This window comes from Protopterus annectens, chromosome 13.part0, assembly GCF_019279795.1.
Source record: "Protopterus annectens isolate FY-2018-M chromosome 13.part0, PAN1.0, whole genome shotgun sequence".
Taxonomy (NCBI): Eukaryota; Metazoa; Chordata; order Ceratodontiformes; family Protopteridae; genus Protopterus; species Protopterus annectens.
The window spans coordinates 1017958047-1017981611 of record NC_056747.1 but is presented as its reverse complement, the minus strand read 5'-3'; the positions used below and the strand labels follow the sequence as shown (position 1 = coordinate 1017981611).

At 39.4% G+C, this 23565-nt stretch overlaps 1 protein-coding gene across 1 annotated transcript in view; it reads left to right on the top strand.

Moving 5' to 3' along the window:
* The window catches only part of RAPGEFL1 (Rap guanine nucleotide exchange factor like 1), a 672616-nt gene that overhangs the window by 254895 nt on the left and 394156 nt on the right, over window positions 1–23565 (top strand). The window contains exon 6 of the mRNA XM_044055019.1: window positions 7388–7555. Within this exon, the coding sequence (XP_043910954.1) occupies window positions 7388–7555 (168 nt within the window). The remainder of the gene's footprint in view (window positions 1–7387; window positions 7556–23565) is intronic.

Genomic DNA, 23565 nt, shown 5'->3' with positions numbered 1-23565 from the left:
CTTTTTAAATTTTTAAACACTCTTTCCAAACATAATCCAGCAGCTTTAGCTTTAGGTAATCCTACTTCTGCTAAACATTATTTCCAATTCTACTCTTTCTGATAAGGACGGGAAGATTATTGATAAGTATGGGGGAAAAGTGCATGCTTATGTAGTTTTGATTTTCAGAATTTTGCATTGTTAGGTTCATATGTTAAGATTTGGTCTGACTAATTGTGAACGCGTGAGGAATGTTTTGTCTGCAGTTTCTTCTTGTGAGGAAAAATCTGCTTTAAATACTTTAGTTTTTACTGTTGTACAAGTCACTACTCATTGCTTACAGTGGGTGTATGATTCAGTTGATACTACTTCAAGGGCTTTGACCACTGGTACTGTGTTAAGGAGGTTTACCTGGCTGCATTCTCAGAACATCCCAAATCATGTTAAAAATTAGACTTTTAATTCTTCTTTGGATAGAGATTTAGTTTTTGGCCCCTCTGCAGCAGAGGTGATCAAAATTTGTGATGAGGTGGGTAAGTTGATGCAGGGAATCTCTTAATATTTTTCAGCCCTCCTTTTCCAAATTTTCTAAGGGATTCTCTACCCCCTCATCCAATTTTGTCAAAAACAAAATAAACAGTCTGAACAAACTGCAGGTAAATATACATTTAAGAAGAAATGGCAAAAAGTTCTAAAATGAATCCGGGAACGTCCCAAAATGAAGGGTAGTCCACCAAGTCAGAATTTCTAAGGGACCTTGCCCCTCCTTACCCTGCCAGTCCCTTTTCCCTTCCAGAAAGTCTGAATTTCCACTTCTCTCTGGCAAGAGATTGTTCTAGACATATGGGTTCTGAAAATAATTCATCAAGGTCACAGATTGGCAGTCGGAAAAAATTCCTCCTTTTCAAAGGGGTAATCCCTTGCCCACCGGACCAGACATTTATTTCTACCAGTCCTTCAACACATGGTCTCCCATCAAGTGACAAACAGTTCTTCCTTTTCAGATGGGAAAAGATTTTTATTCAAGAATGTTTTTGGTGTCAAAAAAAGAAAAAATACTTTAAGACCAGTTCTGGATTTTTCTTTCCTGTATCCCAGCTGAAAAAAAAAATGTCCTTACCTACACTCTGGTCATCCAGATTTCCTGACAAAGAGTACTCTTTACGGAATTTTTACAGTCTGCCACCTCATTCCACTCCCAGAAAAGTGTTTCCAGTTGTCTCTTTTTTTCCCCATCACACCTCCCAACATTTGCCATCTACATGAGGAAAGATTTTTGTCTACTTGGGGTATAAAAGTATCTATGCAAACACCTCCAGACAAAAATCCTAAATATTCTAGTCTTTGTTACATATTTGGGAGGCATTCATATGTCCTTCCATTGCTTTTTTTGTGAATTACATATTGAATCTCTTGTCCCAATCATTTCTGACCTTTTCTGATTGATTCCTATAGTTTTTGTGCAACATTTTATATGCCCTACTAATTATCCCTTTTTTTAACAGCAACTTCTGTTCTATATTCAATTAAAAACTCAACCAATGCAGGTTTTTCATTTAGGACTGCCATATCCCTTTCTCTTCGTCTGTACTCTCATAGCAGTCCCTGATAGGGAAGAGAATCAGTAGCCTGCAATCCAAGTGTCTACTTGGCCGCTTCCCATCCTGTTACCTTTACTTCTGTAATTATTTGTTTCCAATGCCTTGGTTCCTTTACCATCTTTACCATCTTCTTCTAGTAAGTTGTAGCTGCCTCTTCATACCTCTCAATCATTCTAAATTCCTTGGTATTTACCGTTTTTGAGGGCAAAATAATGGGGTGCCATGAATTTCTGAGAGGCCCTTTCAATTCCCAATTTTTTTCTTATTTTTATTTACAATTTTAAGTTATGGCTGACATCATGTATCGCCAGTGTATCCTGCAACGTCATCAACATGCAGGGGCATACATGATGACATCAGCTTTGTGAGGCAGTGCCTGACTGCTTCTTGGACTCTCAGATTGGGGCATGACTGGGACTGTACAGATTTTAGCAGAATGTCCAGATTTGTGCTTCATATTTTTGGTCTATTTCTCATAAGTTTTGTGGTTTTATGTAAAATCATTGGCAAAATATTGAGGGTTGAAGTCAGAGAAATAATGAGAGACATTTGAGTTTCAGACATCATTTCATATGTGAATGAATGGCAACAACTCAAATGACATGTTCACCTGCAAAAGAAGCAGCTTGATTCATGGGGTGGGGCCATGCCGTGTACACACAAACTGACAGCAATTGATAGCGTTGTCACTTAACACTCTCTATGTAAAACATCGGTTGACAGTGTTGTCTTGCTGGCTCAGACTTCATGAGTATTTTCACTTCCTCTACAACACAGCTAAGACATATACACACTTACAACTGTAATGTGTATGTCTGATAGAGTGAAATGCTTTAACAGTTAAATATATGACTACAGCACCCCGTCCCCTTTTATGCTAGTGCCCATTATATTGGTAATTTGTGAAACACATAGATCAGTTAATATGGATCAAAATAGTAAATAAAACTGGCATAAACTATGAGAATATTTTAATACTCAAGTTAAGATACTTTAAACTACCCTAACATAGCTATATAAATTCTAAATTAAATTAATCTTTAAAGTCAGGAACACATTTACACGAAAATATTTCAAATACATTATTATTTCATAGGTGGAGGGATTCAAGGAAGGGGCAGGTATTCCTGTAGTCGGAGTCTTTGTCCATTTTGTCTGTCCCTTGAAACTTGCCTAAAACGCCCCTCTGTGAACTATCTTTCCCATAGTGCACTGGGAAAGATACATAGACAAATTCCCGGGGGGGGGGGGGTATAGTGTCAGCATTTTTTCAGCTGATCTAATACCTATGCACAGAATTAGTGGACAGTTTTTTTTTTTTTTTTTTTTTTTTTTTTTTTTTAGTTTTAGGTTTTAAAAAAGAAATGGCTGAAGCTAAAGCAGACACTAAGAGGTTGTTGTCAAATTGCAAAATTTTAGCGACACATACAGACCACCAAGTAATTTTTTTTGGAAGTTGACATGTACAACTCAGAAATGGTGGGGGTCGGAAGGTCCAGGTATACTACATATGAGATAAGGCTGAGTATTTATCTTTGCATTTAACCATGATTAATAATTGAACATCTCACATTCTTTGAAAAGATACACTTTACATATTTTGTGAGGGTGGTAATTTTCCCAAGTTTACTTTGACTAGTCTAAGATCATATGGGTTTGTCAGTGGACTTGGAGTGAGCTTGATTGTACAGTTTGTGAAATGGGAAAATAATGATTAACAAGTTTTTTTAAATAACACAGTCTTTTCGAAATTTCTGATGTGATACTACTTTTTGTAAATCAGTTTCCGATGAGTGTTTAATATGGTCCGTTTGTTAGCACAGTTTGACAGTTGGTTGTTTTCTTTCACTACTTCACTGTTTAATGAATTAAGATCACTGTTTAAGGTTTTATATCTTTTATTTTAATGTTGTACATAAACATAAATTTGTTAAGCTTTTTTTTTTTTTTTCATTCTTTCATACATACCTCTGAATCTCTCGGAGCAAGATATCTGGACAAAGCCAAAAATAATAGTGGGAAAAAGGCCCAAAAATAGGGACAGATTTTACATACTGCTCCTGTGAACTCAGATAGTTGCTAGAATAACAGATTTTGCATTATGTATTTTCTGAGGGTTATGAAGTCTGAAATTCAAATGTCTGCCATTATTTATTATTATTTAGTGACATTAATTTTTATGCTGTTATCCCACAATTCCATTCATGTGGACTGGGTTGCATGATTACATATGCACATTTTAAGTTAATCAGCTTCCCAAATTTTGGCCAGTTGTACCTACCTTTTCATGGGCATTTTGTCCAGACTTTTGATGTTTCTAGGTTGTGGGGTATGTCCATCTTGTAGAGTCTTTGTACCCATAATTGTAGTCATTCTTATCAGCAGAATCTCTTTTCTCCATTAAGTGCTTTGCATTTTGTTTTTTTTTTTTTTTTTTTTTTTTTTTTTTTTTTTTTTTAACATGACAAATCTAAGGTTATGTGCATTAACAAAGCAGTTGTAAATGATTGTGGTGTGTGTGCGTGTGTCTGTATTTCGGGATGTGTGTTTCTGCATGTTTGAGAGTCTGTTGGTGCTTGTGTGTGTGTGTGTGGTCATTAAATGTAAAATACTTCCTCCAGCAGCAGTTACATGTACTACATCAAGTTTGGAATATTAGGAGGAACTATTTTGCATCAAAAATAATAAAAAAAATATGTACATGTATAGCTAGCTAGCTAGATATAGAATTAAAAAAATGCAAATCAATTTAATAGCCCATTTTCAAGATAACCTTAGAGTGAGAAACCTTTTACTTAGGTTTTCATCTTCAGGCATCCTGCATCCTTCTGGAATCTGTACTGGATATTATTCAGAGCAGATTTGTCTTCCACAGCACAGAGCTTTGTACTGAGTCACTTCTGGAACTTCAGGTAGAAGAAAGCAGGGTCAACACAAATATTTCTGAAATCTTTGAGCTTCTTGTCAGCTTCTGTCCTCATGGTCAGGCCAGAATGCACATAAGTAAAATCGTGTTTTATTTGGTGAGCCTGTGGACCAATACAGATACCTTTTTAGCAAGACTCTGCCTCTGATTCTGTCCATTGAAGAGGAATTCAGTTAGTTGCCACAGAAAATGCTAAAAAAAAAAAAAAATCAAAGGATGCACTTTGTAATTTTAGAGGGCAAGTAAATGCTAATTACAGATTTGCCGGGGCGGGTGCACTTGGAGAGCATCTGGGTGCAGTGGACCTGGAGTGCATCCATTACATAAAGGTATATTGTATTAAAAGAAAGTAACCCGGTACGTAAAAATCCACTACCAATCATTAGCGGACCGGAGTTCCGCTGTGGCGACCCCTAACCGGGAAAAGCCGAAAGACAAATGAACAATGTCACTCGTATAGTCCTGGGGATTTTCAAGACAACCTGACCACAAGAAACAATGGATGTGGTAAGGTGGTTACAGACACCACTGCTGTAATGTAATGTATAAACAAACAGGGAGGAGTTCTTGTTCATATCAGCTGTGCAGGTTAGTAATGATGATCAGGGGAGCACCTCTTATTTAACCCTTCGTCTTCAAGCATCTTGCATCCCTTCAGGTTTAACTTTAGTAGATCAGCCGAACAGGTCAAAAGTGAACAGTCAAGAGTTTTGACTGAATTTGTCTGCCTTATAGAACCTAATGAAAAGGTGGGAGCAGCCAGAAACATATTTATTTACCTCTTGGGAAAGCACCATCTGAAGAGATGTGTTGTTCTATATAATCCATGAAAGGAAGTCTGGCCATTCACCTTCCCACCCATAATCCTCAAGATGCTGCACAAAGCCAAAGCGGATGAGGCAAACCTCATTCTGATTCTTTATGGCCCAGGGATGCATGATACTTTCTTCTCTCTGAGTGTAGTCCACACTGCTTTCTTGGTGGCATACTTGTGCATCCCAGCCTAAAGAGCTTGACCTAGCAAATTGCCTTTAAGAACAATTTGAGGAAGTGCTGCACATACTGTAGGAGGCTAAAAGACTTAGAACCAGGAAATCCTGTCTAGCTAAATGGAGGAGATTTTTCCTGTAGTGTGTAGCTGTGTGTCATTCCAGCTAGTCACACACCCAGACGTCCTTAGACACATGAGTAAAGAGGTAAGTCTGACTGCCATGTCCCATGAATCCCCAACCTTTTCAGCTGTGAAACTGTTCCTCAAGGTGACCTACTTTTAAAGCCACCTAGAAAGGCAGTCCCCTCCTTTGTGTGACCTTAATTTTTATCCTGGAAAAAATATTTTCACCCCCTCGATTTCAGCTACTTAGTGACACCTGAGTTCTTGTCCTGGAAGACCTTAGTCTTGGTGGTCATTTTCTCATCTAGAAGAATCTCTGAGCTTCAAGCCCTGATATACAAGAGTGAGTCTCAGAACCAGACTTACCTTTTTGCATTAAGTGATAGCTGGACTTGCTCTTTATGATATTCAGCTGCCTATCCTTGTTTTCTGTCCTGTCTGTCTGAGCAAAGGGGGGGGGTCTTGTACTTTTTGGGTGCCCATTAGCAACTCAGATATCTGCAAGAACTACAGGCAGTCTGAGCGGTTTTCTCTTTCTCGTTCCAATCAAATAGGGCTGACCTGTCTATAAGCCAACACTGTCCAGATGGCTAGAAAATTATTTCATCTTTTGTTGTGACTCTTTTGGTTAACATCTAGAGGGCCAGTCTGAGCCCATTGTACCAGAGCAGCTGCAGTCACAGCATCTGCCTTTAAAAGTATTTCATGCAGAGATTTTGTGTTGTAGCCACGTAGACAAAAGTACTCACTTTTTCCAAGCACTACATGCTGGACCCTCAGTCAAGGAGCAAGCCTGGTTTTACTGCAGCTGTCTTGCAGTACTTACTGCAGTCTCTTCCTCCTTATGGAGGCAGCTACTGTTTTAGCACTCCTTCCACAGCTAAGAAATTATATTGCAACAATGACTTTTACTATGAATGTAGTGCAGTTCTGTGAATATACTTAACATAACTGTAGATGTTCAAGTAGGATCACTGTATCACAGTATATGCTGCTACCCTACTTCCCCAATCTTTCTAGAGAGTGTTGTATCCTCCGCTCTGAGTGGGTAGGGGATGGAAGAAGACAAGGCATTCACTACATTCTGCTAGTCAGTAGTCCCGTACATCTCCAAAGGGTACCCACCTCACCCCCCCCCCCAGTAATATTTGAAGCAGCTTACTACAGAGTGTCTGCCCCTTAAGTCACTGAGAACATTAAGAACTAGGGCAAGTTAGTTTTTGGTTCCCATAACAGGGAACATTTGCTGATGAACATCCAGATGTAGCAAGAACTGAAGGAGTTAACCTGCCAGTCTTTTTAGCCATGTATCAGCCAGCTTCTTATGTTAGTAGTGGACATCAGAACAGTACTGAGGTTCCAAGAGCTCTGGAAGTTATACTAGGAAGTGTATGTCTACCTGTGGCTAAGCCCAACTGATACGGAATTGCACTGCAGCAATGAACTTACATAAACACAAACGTCTGCAATTACATTGAGTATACTTACAGACGTGTAGTTTTATAAAATGATGTTGTGCTGTTTTAGTTTGTAATTTTCATTAAGAATTTGTATAAAGCTCGAAGGCATTAAATATGACAGTGAACACAAAATTGATCTAGGCTAAAAAGATTTACCAATTTGGCAAATGCCAACTTTAGAAACATTCTTTTCTACGACTGTGCTGTAGTGAGTTTTGTTATATTTTTACTTATTTGTTGACCTTTTGCAGGGTGTATTAAATCAGCCAGACAGTTTGAAGTAGCTCTATTCTTGTTTTATTTCCAGTTTTCTGCCGGGTTTATACACCAAACCATTCCTATGTCACAATTCGTGGGCGTCTATCTGCCACAGTGCAAGAGATTCTGTCATCTGTGTCTGAGAAGCTGCTGCATTCAGAAGATCAATGCATTCCAGAGGAGGAACTCATTCTTGTAGCAGTAACATCTTCAGGAGGTGATCTGTCAAACATTCATGGTATTACTCAGGTGCATGGTGGTTGAGGGGCTTGGTTCACAACTTTGTCTGCTTTATAACTCATTATGAGTCATTAATGGAAATTGTGTAACACCTAATAAACAGCATGAAGATAATGTGTGGAAACTGCTTTTACTATTAAAAAATGTGGTCAACTGCTGCTGTTTTAGGATTTTTTCCTTTTTTCCCCCTCTCCAAAAGACTTATCTGACCTGTAGTATGATGTAAAGACAATTCCTTACTTGGAGAGTGCTATGCTTAGTACATTTCGTGTTAGTACTGCGTCAATGGCATTATGATTTCACTCAGTGTAATCTTTAATTCATCTTTTAACAGGCAGGTGACACCTCTTGGTCAGCTATGTTACCATCATGTGGCTGTTATTGAGGCTACTAACTAGCCTGTAGTTGGAATATCTCAATTGTTAGACTTGACAGGATATGGACCATTGTAGAATGGTACAGTGGTCCCATGACATTAGGCTTGGCTAACTGGAGAGGAGTTTTTTTTTTTTCCCCAAATGTTATTTCATATTTGCTGAGATTAAAAGAGAGGATGGATAGTTAACATTCACTCCAATGGAACTTTGGAAGTTTGCACTGTAACTTCCAATGGGCGGAGCCTAAACCTTTCGACAGAATCCAATTATGTTCTCACATTTCAAACAAATGTTTATATCTCTGGAACCACAGGGATTATAAAAGAAGTATAAATGGCAAACTCTTCAGCATAAACTATTTTTATATTGGCAGTATTCTTTTGGTTCTAGGTCTTAAAACCAAATTTTATACGTCACAGTAAACACAGTAACTATTACATTTGTAATATTTTGTAAACAACTTACAGTATCTCAGCAACCACTCCGGTTACACACTTAATGTCAGCAACTGAGAACTTTCATATGAGGCTAAGGAGTTCTGTTTGTGTTACTTGATTGTTGAGATATTTAGAAAAATGTGAAAATTATAGCTATATAAATTAATGCCATAAAAACAATATAGTTAATACCTATTTACCTACACCAGACAGAGGCCAAATATTAATGCAGTTGAGTTTGCCATTGTGTAAGTTTTAAGATGAAATATTTTAAAATCTTGTACATAGCATGGTTTGGGAATTATAGATGCAAATATGAACAAACAATGTTTGACACCTAGAGGCATCAGTAGTAGTTAACTGCAGATGCACCTGGAGGAGTCTCGGATGTAATGAGTTAAATACAAGTAATTAAATCACAGCTGAGGAACAGGTATAAAAAAGGTTCACAGAAATCTTTGATGTAGATTGTTTTAACTAAACCAAAGGAAATACAGAGATTAGGCTCTGAGCATAGAAATAGAACATGTATGTCATGTCATGATTATCTAAAAGCATGTAATTTTTATATCTCATTAAGCAGTATCATAAGAACTATTTCAATCTATGTATATTTACCCTACTAATTGTCTTACTTAAGTGTTATTATTGTATGTGGAGCTTTTCTCCCTGGGCCTCCACTGAAAATGAGATTTGCCCATTCGGACTTTCTCGGTAAACAAATGTAACATAAAATAAATATTTATTTATTATTTGTTTACTGGGGTAGTGCACTGAACAATATTAACCAATTTCAGGCTCAGCCCGGGTGAAATACAAAACTTTTTACAAAAAGAAAAACTACAGAAATGTAAGCAGTAACAGAGTAGTTCAGACATGGAATTTTATGTGATTGTCTGGTTTCCTCATGCTTCTTAATGGCACACAGTAGGTAATTTGATAATAGCCATGTTGGCCGTAAGGTGTGTATACGGTGCGAGTGATTGTGCTTCAGTGATGGACTGATTTTCTGCCTAGAAGTGACTCTGTTTCTTACAGCTTTTGATTTTTGGCTGGTCCATTTGGAATGTCTTTAGCTTTCTGTGTGTTTACCAAATGCTTAGCTATTAGAAGCCCAGTTCTAAGAACTGTTACTGGGGTTTCTTTGATACAGCCCTATGCGGGGTGCTCAGTAAACTACAGGAACTAATCCCTGACCCAAGTAACTCCACTGATCTTTCTGTGGGCTGTCATCGTGCCTGTCTAGATGAGTGCCTCCTGCAAGAGACCGCTGTTGCATATCTAGGGGCCCTTTGGTGCTGTATTGCTGTATCATCTTGCATTCTACTGGATGTTCTTCGTGTGTTACTGTTGCAGTCATTACATTTGGGTTATCTGCTTGCAGTAGCCCTCAGTCAGCCTGATTAACAAAGTCTTGGGTCCTGTGTCTGTTGCTGTCCCTTCTTCCATGATGTCAGGTCATCAGGGATATAAAACATGCAGCCGACGCCATTACATCAGTCTTTCTTGCCATGCGGTAGCAGAAGCAGTTCGCAAGTGCCGTTCGGCCATCTCCTGAAATTTTCGTTTTCGCGTTTCAGAACCAAAGTCTTCAACTAAAGCTAAGTACCCCGTTGGGTAAACTTTTTCTTGCTCCTTACCAGTGTCAGTAAAAGTTAATAATTGCATTACTTGTGGAAAGCAAATAGCTCATAAAGATTTTCATTCTTACTGTATTCCTTGCCTAGGCCCTGACCATGACATACCTTGCTGTCGGTTTTGTGCTTTATTTAATCAGCGCACTATCCGTCGCCAGTATATTTTTGCCTCTAAATATTTTGGTTCTCTGTTTAATTATCCAGAAATGTCAGTTAGCCATCCGACTACCGGAATCTCGAAAAAACGCAAAGATAAAGACAGGCAGGCCGCCGAGATCCAAAACTGCCGACAACACTTCTCCTAAGCCAGTCGCCAGTTCATCGGTACTCAGTGAGGCGCTTTTGCAGCCCCTTATGCCCGCTACTTCTGATTCGCATGCCTCTACTGAGACCCATTCAGAGTCCGGTATGCCACAAGATGCGTCAGCTATGGAACTCGCCGATGTCTCTACCTTGGATGGGTCCAGAGCTGCTGTGCAGGCACCGGCTTTTGAGTGTATTCAGGCCTACGGACTTGCATATTAAACAGACGCCTCCTTCTTCATTTAGGCCCAAATCTCCAACCATGCCTAAAAAAACGACACCCAGACCACATGCTGAGGCCTCTATGCCTAAAAAACAAATTATAAGAATGGCTGAAGATCTTATAACTCTAATCGGGGGAAGCCAACCTCCCCTTCTAAGAGACCTAGGACTGAAGTTGTTTATGTATCTTCTGAATAGGATTCTGATTTTTCTGATTCTTCTGATGATCTTGATTTGCCCTTATCTATTTATGAGGGTTCTGATGCAGAGGACTCTATTTCCTCTGCTTCCCCTCCAGAGGATTTTTCTTTTGGTGAAACCTTACATACTTTAATGGAGCATTTCCACTGGGAAAGCCAGGATTTTTCTGATTCAAAAAAGAGGCTTAGGGATTTCTTACTCCTGCCTCAGCATAGGCCTTTAGCTATTCCTCCTGTACTAGACATTGTTGTTGTTGCTTTTTCGGAATCTAGTTTGGCCCCTGATTCTTTGCCTCCTGCTCCCAGAAAACCTGACCGATATTACAGGGTTCCTGATTCACACAAGTTCCTTTTTAAAAATCCTATTTCACAGGGATCCAAGGGCATTAAGGCTTCTACTGCTAAAAATCCTACCCCTTCTGATAGAGACTCCAGGGCTATGGATAGATGGGGTAAGAAGGTTTACACATCTGCAACCTTGGCCATTAGGGCTTTAAACTGCCAGTTTCATATGTTAAAGTATCAGCAACATGTTATTGGATTGCTTAAACAGAAAATGATGTTGATTCCTGACTGTGCAGAAAATAAAGAATTAAAGGATTCAATGCATTCTGCTGAACAGGTTGGAAAACATACTTTGCAACGTGGATTTGATTCCTTAGAGGCCTCTTGTAGGGCTGCTGTTACTGGGTCTGTGCTCAGAAGGCATGCTTGGCTTAAGGAGCAATCTTTGCCTGATCATGTTAAAGCTAAATTGTTGGATGCTCCCTTAAATCAGGACCGCCTGTTTGGCAACAAGGCTGAGGAAGTTCTTAAAAAGATGGAAGGTAAAGCTAAATCTATGCAAACTGTTAAAAGATTTCTTACAAGTTCAGTCTCCTAGATTTAGTAGGCATTGGCCCTCTAAGAATTGGTCCTTTCCAGCCCCTTCCAGGCCTTCTCAAGCCAAACCCAGACACAGCAGAAACCCCAGGTTTCAGTCCCAGGGGACACAAAAGACTAAGCAGTGGGGGGTTTCCGCACCCAAATCAGGGATTAGTAAGACCCCCCCCCTTATGGAAAACCATCTCAATGACTAGTTTTTAAAACTTCCGAGCACTTCCCAGCGGAATGCTCCTTTAGGTGGAAAGATTGGTCTGCAGGCCAAAAACTGGGAACTCATTACCCAGGACAAATGGGTTTTAAATATAGTGTCCCAAGGATACAGATTTCACTTCCACACCTTACCAACACCAAGCGGGTGGCCAGATCTACCCCCAAATCAGTGGGCAGAGGCCCAAAATCAAGTACTCTCTCTCTTAAGCATGGGGGCTATTCAGTTGGTACCAGGAGAGGAAAAGGGACAAGGTTTCTATTCAAGACTTTTTCTGGTACCCAGAAAAGGCAATACATGGCGTCCTATCCTGGACCTTTCTACTCTAAATACCTTTCTGGTGATTCCAAAGTTCAAGATGCTGACTTCACCAGCTGCTTCCTATGCTAGGCAAAGATGCATGGTTGGCAACACTAGACTTAAAAGAAGCATACCTGCACATCCCTATCAAGGAGTCTTGCAGAAGATACCTACGCTTCAAAGCAGGTGACATTCACTATCAGTTCTCTGCACTGCCCTTTGGTTTATCTACAACGCCCAGGGTATTCACAAAGTGCCTAGCTCCAGTCATTGCATTCTGCAGGCAAAGAAATATTCAAATATATCCATACCTGGATGATTGTCTAATTCAGGCAGAAAGCCAGGACATTCTTTTGCATCATCTGGCCTTTGTTCAAAGGGTACTGACTTGTCTGGGGTACACCATAAACGAAAAGAAATCACACCTGTTATACCCTGTCAGAAAATTATATTCCTGGGAGCAAGCTTGAATACAACTTCTCAGATGGCTTTCCTCACGGCAGAGAAACGGACTCATTTGACAACCTATTTCAAACAAGTGGCCACAAAAACCCAGTTATCTGCAAGGCAAATACTGCAGGCCTTGGGGTTCATGGCCTCCTGCATTCTTCTAATTCCATATGCAAGGCTGCATATGAGGAAACTGCAATGGTATCTCAAAAGCCTATGGTGTCAACATTCACAGGATCTAGAAGTTATGATTCCTATCATACCTTGTCTATGCCTAAAGTTCCTTTGATGGGCAGACGCCTGCCACCAAAACAAGGGACTACCATTCACACTACCCCCTGCCACCCAGACCTTAACAACAGACTCCTCAGACTATGCATGGAGGGCTCACCTGGCAGGGAAGTGCATTCAGGGCAAATGGAACCCAAGTCAAATGCACCTACACATAAATCAAAAGGAAATGTTAGCTGTACAGAATGCTCTGACAACCTTCAAGGACCACATTCTTTTAGAACAACTAATGGTAAAGACTGACAAAACCACGGTCATGTGGTACATAAACAAGCAGGAGGGTACACAGTCTTACTCCCTCTGCAGACTAGCCATGGCATTGTGGAACACAGCCTTGAGCTACCAAGTGAATCTACAAGCACAATTCCTGCCAGGAAAACTAAATACACTGGCAGATGGACTAAGCAGAAACCTCATGGACCCACACGAGTGGAAACTGGAACCAAGGATTTTCAACATGTTGACAACCAAATGGGGGAGCCCAGATATAGACCTGTTTGCCTCCTCCCAGAACCATCAATTGGACAAATTTTGCACAAGGATTCCCCACAAACTAGCTAGGAAAGTGGATGCTCTATCCTTCAGCTGGAAAAACCTATTGGTTTATGCCTTTCCTCCTCTGCCTCTGCTCTCCAAGGTACTACTAAAGATCAAACAGGACAAGCCAAGGACAATTTTAATTGCGCCAGACTGGCCATGCCAACACTGGTACCCCCTCCTGTGCGGTGTGTCACGCTTGGCCCCATGGCACCTGCCTCAGACTCCTTCCCTGTTGTCTCAACAGGGGAACCAGATTCTGCACCCCCAGCTGCAAACCCTGAACCTAGCAGCCTGGCTAATTACCTAATCTTTTGTTTTCCACCCCTCAGTAAATCAGTGATGGATATCATTTTAGAGGCTAGGAAGCCTAGTACTAGAAAATCTTATGCTGCAAAATGGAAAAGGTTTTGTACCTGGAACCAATCTCAAGGGATGAGCGCATCAGTGCCCAATTTACCTTAGATTCTACAATATTTGACTGAGGTGCTTCATAAGGGCTTGTCCTTTTCCTCCATCAAAATTCACGCCTCAACCATTTCAGCTTATAGCACAGAGCCTCCTCTCTTCTCTCACCCACTGCTCAAGCAGTTCCTCAGAGGGGCCAAAAATTTAAGGCCACCGAAGAGAGCTCCAACTTCAGCCTGGGACCTTAACTTTGTCTTTGAGAAACTCACTGTTCCTCCTTTTCGAGCCAGCTGCTACTGCAGATTTAAAATTTCTTTCCTGGAAAACAGCTTTCCTTTTAGCAATCACTTCTGCAAGAAGGTTATCAGCGTTACAGGCCCTTATGGCAGTGGAGCCTTTCATCATCTTTCATGCGGACAGGGTGTACCTCAGAACCAATCCCTCCCTCCTTCATGCCCAAGGTGGTATCCAGTGTCGCTCCTTAGTCCATTCATTTGCCTACTTTCTTTCCTAACCCACAGAACAAAGGGGAACGTATACTGCACTCCTTAGATGTGCACAGACAACTTAAATTCTACTTGGACAGGGCTAAACCTCAAAGGAAATCCGAACTGCTGCTGGCATTTGCTGCAGGGACAGAGGGGAAAGCTATTTCTAAGCAAACCATTTCAAAATGGATAGGCTACTGCATTCATTTCTGGTATAAGCACCATGGAAAACCTACCCCTCAGGGCATCAGACCCCATTCAACCAGGGCTGCATCTACCTCTACAGCCTTTCTCAGGGGCATCCCTACAAGGGACATCCTAGAAGCTGCTACCTGGACTTCTGTGCATACTTTCACCAAGCATTATCATTTGCCAATTTTCTCTAAATCCAGAGCTGGTTTTGCCATTGCAGTCTTGCAGGGCCTTATAGCTGGTCCTAATTCTATTTAAATTCCTCCTCCCAACCCTAGCTTTGTGAATCTACCCAAATTTAATGACTGCAACAGTGAAACACGAAGAACATCGTACAGTTGTGTACACTTACATAAATGTAGATGTTCGGGAGTATTCACTGTTGCAGTCCTGATTACCCTCTCTCCAGCCCCATTTCTTCTTTTGGCTATACCGCTACTCTCATTTACTATGCTCAAAAAGCTTTTTGGTGTATTTGCTTTTTTGTTGGAGGTATTTCCTTGTGTTATAGATTTAATTGCTTCCCATTAGGGGGGCACCTGACATTTGAGGCAAGAAAAGCTGATGTAATGGCGTTGGCTGCATGTTTTATACCCCTGACAACCTGACGTCATGGAAGAAGGGACAGCAACCGACGCAGAACCCAAGACTTTGTTAATCAGGCCGACTGAGGGCTACTGCAAGCAGATAACCCAAATGGTAATGACTGCAACAGTGAATACACTCAAACATCTACATTTATGGTAAGTGTACACAACTGTACTTTCCTAATGCAAAACTCCACCTCAGCGGACTCTCAAATATACAGAGCTAGTCTTTTTGTGATAATAATTCCTCTGATCCACTCTACAAAGAAGGAGTTCTTGGGGTGGACAGATTAAAGCAATTTATCCAAAGCTTTGACTTTACTTCCTCCAACATTAATTCAGGAGCTGATAGTGGACTCTCTGAGCTGTGCATCAGGAGCCCACTTCAGCTGTCTTTCATTGCAGTTAACTCATTAAGAAAATTTTCTGCTCATCATACTGAAAGAGATGAAAGCATTGTGTAGAGCAACAACTCCTATGCAGCCTTCAAGTCAGTGCAGGCAGCATCACAGCAATGTAGTGTACCAGTGAGTAGTGTACCAGTGAGGAGAGTAGAACCAAAGCTTGCAGCTTTGTAGATACACCTGAAGTGGCATTTAACCCTCAGCTTAAGCCACAGCTTTCAGCAGAACATTTTGTAGTGTACAGGACCAATTATTAGACTCCATCAGCAGGCAGGCTTACAGGACTAACTAGAAGACTCCATCAGCAGGCAGGTTGGCTTTTGAATGGCAGTTCTAGAAAACTCAGTCAGCAGGCAAGTTGGCTCTTGAATGGCAGTTGGACTCACTGTCTTTTCAGGACATTGTGCATGTCTGGGGAATTTCTGAAGTGGACCTGCTTGCACACACCTAGCAGGTAAATATGTGTTAGGAAAACGTAAAAAGACATGTATCCACACCTAGACAAAAAAAGAAGGGGTGTGCAAGGAGGGTGTGGCTGCTAAAACAGTGTTCTATTCAAGCATATACTTTTACAGTAAGCGTATTTACACAACTGTATTATGGCATCATTAGATCACTGCTGCAGTGTTCTAAGCTATGTGGGACTAATATCAGAGCTTAGGTAAAAATGGAGGGGGGCTGAGAGTCCAGAATCCCCTGCAGAATAGTCCTAACAAAACATGCTCTGGACGTATGGAAAGTAGTAGTACTTTGTAAAGCTATGTACAGATGGCCAAGTTGAGGATTTTATTATATTTCTAGTGTCCAACCCGTTGCAAAAAGCCACAGAAGTAGCCATTGCCCTAGTAGAGTGGGCTCTGACTTAACCTAGAAGTGTCTTGTTACAATGTGAATAGCAAAAGGCAGTAACAAGGGACAACCAATTAGAAATGGTCTGTTTTGGCATTGCTTGTCCCTTTTTCTTCCCTTTGTAGGAAATAAATAGTGGGTCAGCACTCTTGAAGTGTTTTGTCCTGTCAGTGTAGTATCTGAGTTGCCTATGGACAGCCAGTGTGTGTAAAATTCTTTCTTCTTTATTTTTTGGCTTTGGAAAGAAAACTTGGAGATGCATAGCTAAGAATACGTGGACTTGTAAACTCTGAAACAACCTTGGGCATAAAGGAAGGATTTGCTCGCAAAGTAACACTATCTATATGAAACCGTGAGATAGGGATGATTCACCATAAGAGCTTGAAACTCTGATACTCTTTCTTCCAGAATTTAGAGCATCGACTAACACTGTTTTCCAAGATAAGAACTTAAAATCAACCTCATGATCAGGTTTAAAAGGAAAACACTAAGTTTTTCCAGTGCAAAATTAAGATCCCAAGAAGGAGCCACCTGCCTTCTAGGTGAAAGGATATGAAAACCCCTTTCAAAACCTGCTTCAATTAAGGTAGGATAGAAAGTGGAGGCTCTAAGGGCAGACTAGCAGAGATTGCCAAAAAATTAAACTTGATAGAAGAATAAGAAAGGCCAGAAGATAATAATGTACACAAATATGAAGAATCGGTACAGGCTAACACAGAAGGTCTTTGGCTAACGAATTTCGCAGATGACTGCAAACTAGGAGCCATAATTGAAACTCCTAACGATGTGAACATCCTGCAAAAGGGCCTCACTGAGACAGATGCCTGGTGGCAAAGCCATGAACTCAAGCTCAATGCCAAAAAGTGCATTGTCACCCCTTTGGTAAAAACTCTGTACCCATGAGCTACCATATAGGTGATAGTCTACTTAACACCAAAAGTGTGATAAGAGACCTTGGGACACAGGTGGACAGTAGTCTCTCCTTTGATAATCACATCGCCACAGTAGTCAGGAAATCCTTCTACGTGGCACACCTCATCTCAAAAGGTTTCTCATCCAGAAGAAAATAGGTCATTGTTCCCCTCTATTCGTCACTCATTAGACCCATTATAGAGTACAACGGCCCTTTTTGTATGTACCTCACAAGACATCTACAACAACTGGAAAGGTCGCAGAAATACCTCACAAAGAGGATTACTGGCCTCAAGCAAATGCCCTACGCAGACATTCTCAAAAAATGCCAGCTTTACTCTGTTGCATATCGCCTACTCAGAGGCGATCTCTGTCTAACATACAAAGCTATGTCAAACCCAGAGCTGTTGCACATGCTCCACTTAAAGAAATCCCAATCCCTCCGAGCTACACGCTTTAGGGACCTAAACCTTGTCACCACAATAAACAGAACATGCTGGAGGGATAGATTCTTGTCCCAAAGACTTCCCATACTCTGGAACAAACTACCTGTCTGTATCAAACAAAGTTCCTCATTAGCACTCAAGAAAAATCTTGATGATTGGATGGGAAATAGGAAATTCACCCTGGGGATCACCTCGGTGTCTCTGCTCAACAGGGGCACAGGAAAATAATTTTCTTGGGTGGCAAAAGCCAGGTTACCTTTTTGGCTAGGCTTGTATAGACCCTAGGGCCGATAGCCTAGTACCTACCTATGATTCACAGGAGTTTGAGCCTTAAAAGGGTCCTGCTTCCTTTTTTGGCACCAATTGGAAAATCTTTTTCCCCTTAACTATATGTATTTTAGCAGCAAGTTTCTTTGCCTGTTTTAATACCTGCTGCACCTTCCCAGAAAATAAAAGTGCTTTAAAAGTATTACAATTCTGTCTTGCAGGCAGTCTCTTGAAGACATTGAAGGTGAGGATGGATAAAACAACCTCTGTCCTGAAAGTAAGTCCAGTCTGTGAGGAATGTTGTAGTAATTGCCTTTAGCCATTTTCAAGAGAAGGGATAACCTCTGCTGCTTTGGCCAAAAGGGGAGTAACCACAGTAATCTTTGGGTAATCCTTCTGAATCTTTAGAATAATCCTGAATATCCGAGAAAAGGGAGGAAAAGCATATAGAAGCATACCCATCCATGGGAATTAAAAAGGTATCCATTTTTCAGCCCTCTGTGCAGGGAATCCTAAAGCAGTGTTTTAACTCTCTGTTATGACTGGAGGTAAAGAGATCTACATGAGGAGTTATCCACAGATTGATCAAATACTGGAAGATCCCTCAGTTCATATTTCTTGAGGGTCAGTCCTATTCCTGTTCAATGTATTTACAGGAATGTTTTGCTCGGATGGAATATAGGTAGCTTGGAGGGACAAATGGGCTACTATATCTAGTTTGCAAAGGGGGTATGGCCTGGTTCCCCCATGTTTAGATACCACATCACTGTGATATTGTCTGTGATTATTAGCAGAGGGCCTGGAGTCCAAAGATGGTTGAGAGATTTGAGACTATTTTAATAGAGCCATCATTTCTTTGACGTGTTTTAACTTGTCTTGCTTTTTCCAAAGTCCCAATAATTCCACTCCTTTGGAAACCACTCCCAAAGCAAAGTCTGATACATCTGATTTAAGTTTGGGCTGGAAGGACAAAAAAAGAGACCTGGGTTGAAAGACAACTAATTCGCCCACCAGTGTAGTTCTTTTTTCACAAACTCCAGCAGTGGAATCTGAAATGAAAGTGGAAGCTGGTTATAAGTCCAAACTGATTTGACAAACCATTGAAACTTCATGTAAAGTATGTCCAGATGAATCATGAGAATAATACATGCCATGAAACCTAGAATTCTGAGATATTCCCTGGCATGTTTCTGAATACACTTGGAAAATGTCAGAAATTTTCTTCTTGTAACATTCCAGTTTGTCCAGAGGAAGAAAGGCCATCATGAGGGATCCATCTAGTCAACTTCAGAAACACTGTTGTGTGGGATGGAGTGAGAGAAGACTTTTTTTTTCTATATGTTCACCTGAAAAGCCAGACTGAGAAAAAGGTTTATTACCTAAACCATAGATTCTTGCCAGCCTGGGAAAGAATTTGAAAAATAAGGCAATTGTCTGAATATGGAAAGATATGAATGCCTTTCAACAGGAGCTAGGGACTCTGTAAACACTCTTGGAGATGTTGATAAGCCAAACGGCAGGGCAGAAAACGAAATATGTAAACCAGATACAGAAAAATGTCAACTGCCTGAAGTCATTGAGAATGTGATTGCAAGCTTCTTTTACAACCAAAGTCTCTAGAAAACTGAGTTAGAGTGAGAAATAACAGTTGAGACTATAGCGAGAGCATTTTGAATTTTGGGGAAATTACTTCAAAAGATTAGAAAAGAAAGGTGCAGGACAAATCTCCAGTGACCCTCTTTCTTTGAAACCAAAACAGTTCTTGAATAAAATCCTTTCCGTCTTGTGTGGGGAACAGGTTCTATAACCACCTGAGACAGCATCTGATCAAGTTTAGGAAGGGACAATAAGGTGTGATTGGGTAGATATATTTATTTTATTTTTATTTATCCTTTGTTAACTTGGTTAGTCCCACTAGGCTAATAGCCTATTTTTAGGGGAGACTCGAGGTGGTATATATAATACTAGGGGAAGTTTGGCTAAGGCATCGGGGAACTTCCCCTACTCTTGGTAGTCAGGGGAAGGGTTTGTGTGTTACACGTCCTGACTTCCTGTTTCCTGTCCAGGCACAGAGGCAGCCAGAAGGAACAGGGAGAAAACATGGCAGATTCAGCTTTTGCTGAAACTGGAGTGAAAGTTGTTGAAAATGCAGTTGAAGTGGTAGAATCGCTGCCACAAGTTTTTTTTTCTGATGATGTGGGTGCAGAAAAAACAGTGAGATTGGAGGAAAAACCGATTGTAGCTGAAAAGGAGATGGATTAAGAGGAAAACTTTCAGAGGAGATTGAAGGAGAGACAGTTACCTCTGAAAGATGCATAATTGCAACCCTCTAATCGGGGGTTGCAAGATGATTATTTGGAAGAAATGGTAAACCAATATGAGCCAGAAAATGGAGCAGCAATTTCATGGAGCGACATCATGGGAAAAAATAGAAGAAAAAAAGTTGAAGAGATTGTGCTAGAAAAGGTTTCAGAGACAAACTGTTGGAGAAAGAAGAAGTAAAAGAAACGAAACAGAAGTTTACAGTATATGTGAGCAGTAAAAAAGAAGAAAGTTTGGACAGATATGAGGTTTGGGACTCTGTTATAGCACCTCTGGGTGTCAAAGCAAAAGAGGTAAGAGCATTTATTTTAAGTAATAACGAGACTTTTTGTGATTTGATATTTGAGACTGGGCAGGCCATGGAAAAAAAGTTTGGGTGCATATGAACAAAAGAAAAATATTTATCCATTGTCAGAATATGTGGTGCAAGCTTTTTACAGACAGACAAAAAAAAAGAATAATGATCCAGTTTAGAATGGATGTTGAAGTAAAAGAACTGAGAGAATATTTGTTAACTATATGTAAAGAAGTAATGGACACTACAAAAATATACGATGAAAGAGGACTGGGGGATGGGAATGTGGAGTAATATTGAAAATGGAAAGTGATAATGTTATGCATGTACCTAGTATTCTTAATGTTTGTGGTAATAGGGGTTTTGTGAAATACAGGGATCAACCAAAGATTTGTTATTTTTGTGGAAAAATGATAATTTAATCAGTGAATGTGATAAAAGATGTTTTTTTTATCTGGTAAAACAGGGCATAATGCAAAAAAAGTGACAGTACTGGTAATTCATGGCTAGAATGTGAAATGAATGTGCAAGAAAATGAAGTTATAAAGGAGAAAGAGAGAAGAATGTGTTTTACAAGAAAATGTACAAAAAGATGTGACTGATAGAGGTTGTACATGAAGTTAAAGAAAGTAACAAGGAAAAAGAAACTGGGGAGACAAGTGAGGAAGAAACTGACCGGCCTACAGTAAGAAGTAAAACGAATTTGATACAGAAAATAGTTAAAGTTAAGAAAAAAATTTCAAAAATATAATGCTTAGAGAAAATAAAGGAAAGGGATAAACATTTTATTATACTAACTGTTCTTAAAAGCTAAAAATATTAGCTTTAAATGTGAACAGTATGAAAAATCTTAAGAGGAGAATAGGTATATTACAGTAGTATGCTGCAGTAGATGCACATATTGTTTTAGAAGATATCAGATTATTAGAGGAAGAACACAAACTGAAAACCTTTGGAATGGTGCAGTAATTTGGAACATGGGGAAAGAACAGTGCTCAGGCATATGTATATTGTGCCAAGAAAGCATTAAAATATTAGATGTAACCACAGTGGAACTAGGATGAATTACAGTGATAGACTTAAGATGGAAAAAAATTGTGTATAGAATTATAGCTTTATATGCATATGTAACAAAAAAGAGAGAGATGATGATTAAAAATATTTTTGAATATGTTTGTGTAAATGTGGATATTATAGTGTTGGGTGATTTTAATTGTAATTTAAGAAAAAAAAATAAGAGCAATTGTGATGTTAAAATGGTAAAATAAATTATGAGAAGTGGAAAGTGAAGTGTATGGGAGAATAACTACTGGGTCTACAAAAAGGAATGAAATTAGGACAGAAATGGATTACTTTTTAATATCTGATAGTTTAAAAGTTAAAAACAAAGGAATTAAATGTGATGAATGTTCAGATCATGTGGCTATATGGGTTAAAGTACAGGAAAATGAAGAATGTAAAAGAATATGAAAAGGAATCCAGAGAATGAATGAATAGGAATTAGATTTGGAAGAGAAAAAAGAACCAATGAAATTATGGAACTATATGAATATGAGAGAGCTTTATGAGAATTGGACTGTTTGGTGGCTTAATTTATTATAAAATTATAATAAAGAGAAATATAAAAAAGTGTTTAGAATGTGTAAAGAAGAAAAGAAAGAGATGCAAGATATTAAGTCAAGAAACATTCAGAGGCTTATTACAGAAGAAAATTCCTTTCATGAAAAAGAAAGAGAAATATATAAAATGAATCAAATTAAAATTAACAGCTTGTTATATAAACAAAAATATTGTCTACAAGGAAAGAAAAAAGAAGCACCATATTTGAGTAAAATAAAATAAGGAAAAATAATAAGAAAATTAAAAAAATAAGGAAAGAAAGCAAATAAAACAGCAAGAAGGAATATACAACATAATTAAAGTATATGTATTAGAATTATTTGTTAAAAGAGAAGAAAACCTAGAACAATTTTATAAAGGTCAAATTAAATAAAGATAATGAGTATTTAGAACAAAAAATAACTATGAAAGAATTGAATTAAATTCTAAAAGATATTTACATGCGTTCTGCAACAGGACTGGACAGAATTGAATATGGTATGTGTAAAGAAATGGAGTGGCAAAAAATTATGTTTATAGAAGTTATGAATGAATGGTTACAAACTGGAATTAGAGAGAGATTTGTACAGGAATTATAAAATTTATATTTAAAAAATAAATAAAGAGAAAATTTGGAGACATATAACACTGAATAATACGGATTATAAAATTTTTATGAGAATAACAACAAAAAGGTTACTAAAACTGGATAGAATGTGTGACCAAAACGTATTTGGTAGAAAAGGAAAAGGAAGGAGAGAGTTATTATGGATAATAAAATAAATAATTGATGATATCATAAATAAAAATGTAGAAGCAAAGGTTATGATAGGAGATATAAGTAAAGCCTATGATAATATTCAATATAAATCATTATTTCCAATATCCTGGCAGATCAATTTAGTGCCAACTTCACCCCCCCTCTCACCCCGTAAAGGGCCCATCTCAATACCAAAAGATTGCCAAATTCTGGTAATCACGGCCACACAGGTAGAAACCGCACTCTCCAAAGCTAAGAATACAGCATCCATGAGACCAGATGACATCCCGGGCTGTGTACTACATGAACTACAAAATGAACTGGCACCTCACCTAAGTGTCATGTTTAATCATAGCCTCACCTCAGGCTTCGTGCCCACTGAGTGGCGCACAGCTACAGTTATCCCACTCCAAGGGGGGATCCACCTTGGATCCTGGGAACTACTGCCCCATCAGTTTGACAAGCCTGATCTGCAAGGCCATGGAACGTATTACTATGAACTTAGAAACAAAGACATTGGCAACTTTCAAACACTGGACCCCACACAGTTTGGGTTCGTGAAGGGCTGATCTTGTATCCTGAACCTGATTGACTTCTTTGAATCAGTCTCC